The 6,295-nt window shown below is 34.3% G+C and overlaps 1 protein-coding gene across 1 annotated transcript; it reads left to right on the top strand.

The window, feature by feature from the left end:
• Positions 1-871: 871 nt before the first annotated feature.
• Positions 872-5,255, top strand: LOC130645606 (uncharacterized). Its single transcript, XM_057451645.1, has 4 exons — positions 872-1,377; positions 1,858-1,959; positions 2,206-2,392; positions 3,313-5,255. Exons 1-4 carry the CDS (start codon positions 1,121-1,123, stop codon positions 5,188-5,190), a joined length of 2,424 nt encoding a protein of 807 aa, XP_057307628.1. The 5' UTR covers positions 872-1,120; the 3' UTR covers positions 5,191-5,255.
• Positions 5,256-6,295: the final 1,040 nt, after the last annotated feature.

Raw genomic sequence — 6,295 nt, 5'->3', positions numbered from 1 at the left:
TTGGAGCAACTGCAGTAAAAATTTTTGGAAAACAATCTCAAAGAACACTTTCTATTAGTATATTCTTAATAATCCCCTGAATCCTAATTTTAATTTTGGTTTACGACTTTATTATACTGGGATTTCCTAACCAAATAATCTATATATTTCAAGCAGGCCGACTTGTAGCCTATGTAATTTTTTAACTGAAAGGAAAGAAATTTAAAAAAGTTGTTAAACATGTTCCTGGCTTCTGTGGAGAAATATAAACTGTGTCAATTCCAACAGGAACATAGATGTTAAATGTTATGTTAAAACTGCAAAGACCACAAGTCACTTTTATTTTTTACAGATCAGGTTTACCAACTAAACTTAAACTTGCAGATTGTGATAAAAACATGATTAAAACTTTTATGAAATGTAAAGGTAATCCAAGGTGATGAACTTATACTGTAGAGGTGAAGAAAAGTTGTTGAGGGTGTTTAAAGGGTCTTTTCAATTTTAAAAAACAACCGGGTTGCAATTAGTGATATATAAAGGTAATTTGCAAAAAAATACTGAATTTAGAGATGAAAAGGTCTTTACAGATGTTGTCTGGGAGCACTGTAAGCTACTTTCCATTGATCTCTTGTTCATGTTTATTTTGTTGCAACAACCATTATAGAAATTAGTGATACAATCGATTGATAAAAAAATGACAATCATAATTTTAAAATTTTCTTTGCTAAATGATCGGCAGCACATTTGCAAATTGCAAATTGCCTAAAAGTTCACATTCTGAAAGCTATTTTTGTTCTCAAAAATTTACATTTAAAGTTTTTTACAATTAATTATTGTGCATAAATTATGATGTCATGTTGACCTCAAAGAAATTATATATTGATATTTTCTATTGTCGTAAATTTTGGCCTGTGAAAAAGGGCATATTCAACTTGCCAAACTCACTTGCCAACATGTAAGGGTTACAGAAAGAAGTTAGTAAACATAAAAAAATCTCAAGATGGTGCCAAAGTCCTCTGGTATATTCTTGTTACCATCTGAAACTTTAGATTTGCTTGTCAGCTTGCATAAAAATTTTGCTTAATGCTTCCAATTTTTTGCCGTAACCCTCATGTAACCTGTTGATTTGAAACATAGAAAAATGGCAATTCGTCAAAGAAAAGTGGAAAGATCAGAAAAGAAGAACATACCTCTTCCAAAAGCCCGAGGTGGAAAGAAAGAAAATAAATCTTGGTACATCCTACTAATTTTGCTAACTTTTATTGGATCATTTTCTATTGCATATTTATGGCATTATTTTGTACAAGCTAGAGTTTATACTCCAGTACCTTTACCAAAAGCAGTTGCTGTAACACAAGATCATCATGAAGATCTAAAAAGACTATGGGGTTCTTACAGGTATCATATATATCACATTTCGTAACTTGTGTTTATAAAACCTGTAATGAATGTATATATCCACTTTATTTTTGGTTTGTTGCATTTTGTGGACTATTCATTATATCAAATTAAAATAGTGGCATACACATGCAATTTTGTTGATTATACTTATGGTACTTTCAAATTTGAAGGGTTGATAATATGTTGTTGCAGTTTTTTCTATATTGTCTTGGGTCTAGTACCCTAAAACCCAATAAGAAAAATAGGCCTCTACTCCAGTACTTCAGTTTCATATGTTTTTTTTAATCAATGAGGTTGATCTGAACTGTTCATCAAGAAAGCAGCAATTGAAACTAATTAGGAAGCAGTACATCAAATCTTTGAAATTCCGATTGTGCTGTAAATTTGCTTATTATATGCTTATTTTGTGTCTATTCTGCATTTTCATATGTAAATCTTATGCATATGTTGCTTTTGTTTCATTTATCTGTTTTTTAGATCACATCTTTACTTTGGTATGCGTACAAGAACTCCTAATTCTCTTCTATTTGGGCTTCTATGGTTTGCACAGTACCCAAAAGACGGACAACTTCATTTGAGGTGTGCTATCTTTGTTAAAAAAAAGTTGTATAAAAATATAGGTAGCATCTATATATTTGGTGCTACTATTGTCGTTATTTCTCTTATAAAATTTTAAATTTAATTTCCATGCAGAAGTAGATTTAAAGAATCTAAGGCACATACTTTCTTAAATTTTAGTTTTTCTGGAGAGCGATTTCTAAGTAACTCTGCTTAATATGCTACTAAAGTTCATATCAATTTTGAATGTCTAGCCTTTGTTTTCAGATACACATGTGAACAGAGTGATGGTCTGCCCAAATATGGATGGCTTCAACATGACGGACAGACATTTGGATCACAAGAAATAGTTGATGATGATTTTGTTCTAACCACTCAGTTTGTGAAACAACATGGTGGAGATCATGGTGGTGACTGGACAGCACGTGTTAAAGGAGTGCCAAGGTTTCAACAGGTACCTGCTATTTTTATTTTTATTTTTTTTTGAAAATCTGCATTTTAACTGCACACATCTGTATAAAGAACTTGTGTTTTGACATAAAAATATGAAGGCGTTATCTATTATGAATGCATGCTGCCTCGGCAAACTAGACTGCCTTATTTGCTAGGCTGTTTTGTAGCTTTGTTTATAGACGAAAAAAAATTCTAAAAACAATAAGAATATTAAAGAAGACAGAACAATTCTTTTCAAATCAAAATAAATTCATATGTAAGCATAAAATCTGGAAAGTTTAACTGGAATTTTGGCAAGGCAGACTAGCTTTTTAAACACCCTTTAGTTTTTGTATAAAAAAAAGCAGTGCACCAAAATAAAGTTATTATCAATGTCACAACATAAATTTAATAAAACAACAACAACAAAAACAAACGAAGCATATTTAAAAAATACAAAAACAGATGATGTTGTAGAGAGACTTAGTGGTGAACTTTTCAGTACAGTTTTATAGCTTAATACAAGGTGACTATTCCTTTTTAAAACCCTTAACAACCACTGATAAAGAAAAATCTTAAAAACTCTTGAATAACCCTGAAAATATTAATAAATTGCTATCTTAAGTTACACTTACTTATAATAACTTCTCTATTGGCATTGAAATTTGTACAAGGGAGTTCATGAATCGCATATTTATACACATTTATTTCTTTGAGCCAAACATTCACAAAAATAATGTTATATGATTTTAAAACAAAGATTAATATTCTCCCTAAATTTCATCCATTTTCACAAAATTTTGCATTAATAAATTTAAAGATTTAAAAGTTATTAAAATTATTTTATGTTGCACCAATTAAATTTGGTTGAATCCAAACTGGAATTTCTAATTTTACCCTTTTGATGCTGTTTTTTTCTAATTAATAAGAATTTTTGTTTAGAAAAGTAGACAATCAGTGTCACTCATGTTTGCGGTGACCTATGAAGGTGACGGTTGGCTAGACAGTGTTGTTAAAAATGAAAGACTGGTTGAAATTAACGGCCGCTCCTCTGTTCTCGGTCAATTTAAAATCAAATTCGAGAATCCAAAAGGGAACGTAAAACTGGAAAGTTTTCTAACTTCTTACGAAGAAGATGTTTACAATGCAAAGGATGCTATCTTAAACAGACTGCAGTACAAATCAAGAAAGCAGAACAGCAAGCTTATTGGATTGATTGGTAATGCCCCCCATGAAAGTGGGAATCTTCCCAACTTTCATGTTCATCAAGTGACTTTAGATTTACCCTTCGAAATGGACGTTGTGTTCGAGTCGGAAAGCAACGAATATCGTGAAAAGAGTTTAAAGGGGGAAGAATTTTCGCGAGTAATGAACGAAAAAAGTGTTGCCTTCGACGAAGAATTCGAAATGCGTTTCGGACTGAGTGCGAAAGGTTACTCGAAGGAGCAAGTTGATTTCGCGAAAGCGGCAATGAGTAACATGATTGGTGGGATTGGCTATTTCTATGGCAGCTCTATCGTGAAAACATCCGAATCCAAGGAACCGCTTGATTACTGGAGGACTGGTTTATACACCGGCGTTCCGTCACGGTCATTTTTCCCCCGCGGTTTTTTATGGGATGAAGGTTTTCACCAATTGTTGGTTCAGAAATGGGACATCTCCATCACACATCAAGTATTGAGCCACTGGCTGGATTTACTTAACTCAAATGGCTGGATTCCGCGAGAACAGATACTTGGAGTCGAAGCACGAAGAAAGGTTCCAGACGAATTCGTTGTGCAGCATCATGAGAATGCAAACCCGCCGACATTTTTTCTGACAATTCAATCCCTTGTTGAACACGAAAAGTCACATCATGGCGATGTGACGTCAGATACTGTTACTTTTTTAAAACACATTTTCCCACGATTAGTCGTGTGGTTTAATTGGTATAACACGACGCAGAAAGGTCGAATTTTTGGCACGTATAGATGGCACGGTCGCGACGATAAAATTGAACGCGAGTTAAATCCTAAAACGTTGACATCAGGCCTGGACGATTATCCTCGTGCTTCGCATCCGTCAAATGACGAACGGCACGTTGATTTGCGCTGTTGGATTGCATTTGCGTCGGGTGTTCTTGCTGATGTGGCTGACATGATTGGTGCAAAGAGTGATCTCTATCGAGAAACTGAAGAATACTTAAAAGACAATCGATTGCTTGACCGGTTGCATTGGTCTGACGAGCTAAAAATGTATGCTGATTATGGCAACCATACCAAGTTTACCAAATTAGAATGGGTCCCAGTAAAGCGTGAACCGAACTCGCCAAAAAAACTCGTCCGCGTTGTAAAGTCCAAACATGGGCCTTCATTGAAGTACGTGAATGAATTTGGCTACGTCAGCCTATTTCCATTCTTATTAAAAATAGTTAGCCCTTCCTCTCCAAAGTTGAAAATCATTCTTGATGATATTCGCAATTCTGCAAAGTTATGGACGGACTTTGGTTTGCGTTCATTGTCGAAATCAGCACCTATGTACAACAAGCACAATACTGAACACGATAAGCCCTACTGGCGAGGACCTATCTGGATCAATATCAACTTTCTGGCAGTCAAAGCGTTAAAGTACTACGCAACGGAGGAGGGTCCGCACAAGCAACTTGCTTCGACTATATACACTGAACTTCGTGATAACATAGCACATAATATATTCAAGGAGTATCAACGTACAGGTTACATATGGGAGCAATATGACGATAGAACGGGGAGAGGACAGGGTTGTTACCCCTTCACAGGGTGGTCTGGTTTAGTTACTTTAATAATGGCTGAAAAGTTTTAGAATTATTTTGTAGTAGAGGTGTAGTAGAAAGTTTTATTTGCAATAAAATTAGGAATTTTTACTCATATGGTGATTCGTACTATTTAGACCTTACCCTTGTTTACCACAAGTAGGTTTTTAATCTTATAGACGACACAGATATTTAAATTGATTTTGAACCCATGAATTTTTGAATTTAACATATTTAACTTTTTAACAATTTTTATTGGTCTTATTTATTTCTTATCCGATTTTAGATTCAACGTGTTCGTTTATTTGTAATATGTAACGTATACACTTTAAGCGAAAAACATTTTTTTGCGAATTTGGAAGAAGAAAATTTGTCATAATTCATTGAATCAATCACTCCTCACTTTCCTCACTTTAAATTATTTAAAACCTCGCCGTGACGTTTTAGCGTCTGCGTGACTGCTTTGTTTTCGACAATAACCTTCAACGTATAGACAATAATTGACCTATATTCTCATAGATTTGACACATGCAAATTACATACATTTGAATCTCTGCCTACCGTATCGCATTAATTCTCGTACAACAAAACGCGTGATTTTTAAAGCGCGTCTTTTGAACGTTTTGGTTTTGTGGGCGCGATAAATAATAATTTAATCCAACACGCGCTAAAATTACCCGCATGGCATAAGTGATGTTACAGGGCGTTCAATTTTGCGAATACCCGTAATAGCCAATTTTTCACGTGGATTTAATTTTGCGTAAAGGCTTGCTTGCAACTTTCGTTGTTGCGTTTTTCGGGTCCAAACGCCTCTTCGATCTTTAATTCGTTACTCTTAACAGCAAAACGGAAACACATATGCAAAAAAGATTATTGCTACCGAATAGTTTTTGTGATAGCTGCTAATAAACCAAGGCAATGTAAAATCGTTACTATTATTATCCTTTTTTCATACTAGAAAAAAAAAAACGATTTCTAAAGGGATAATTTTTGCGATTGCTGATCTTTCGGACTTTTTGCGCGGATTTGATTTTGCGATCCTTAGAGCCTTAGATCGCAATGTTTCACACGAATTAGGGTTAGTTGGGTTAGAATCTAATGAAAATAGTATAGAAATCGCCTGTATAACTACTTGTGGGGTGTAATATTTGTGTC

This window comes from Hydractinia symbiolongicarpus, chromosome 5 (genome assembly GCF_029227915.1).
Source record: "Hydractinia symbiolongicarpus strain clone_291-10 chromosome 5, HSymV2.1, whole genome shotgun sequence".
NCBI lineage: Eukaryota > Metazoa > Cnidaria > Hydrozoa > Anthoathecata > Hydractiniidae > Hydractinia > Hydractinia symbiolongicarpus.
This window is presented reverse-complemented; position numbering and strand designations above follow the sequence as displayed.

Excerpts from the sequence above, each read along its gene's own strand:
- LOC130645606 (XM_057451645.1), top strand. The coding sequence starts at position 1,121 with ATGGCAATTCGTCAAAGAAAAGTGGAAAGATCAGAAAAGAAGAACATA. Across the intron at positions 1,378-1,857 it reads AGACTATGGGGTTCTTACAG|ATCACATCTTTACTTTGGTA; the intron begins GTATCATATATA and ends TCTGTTTTTTAG. Across the intron at positions 2,393-3,312 it reads GAGTGCCAAGGTTTCAACAG|AAAAGTAGACAATCAGTGTC; the intron begins GTACCTGCTATT and ends ATTTTTGTTTAG.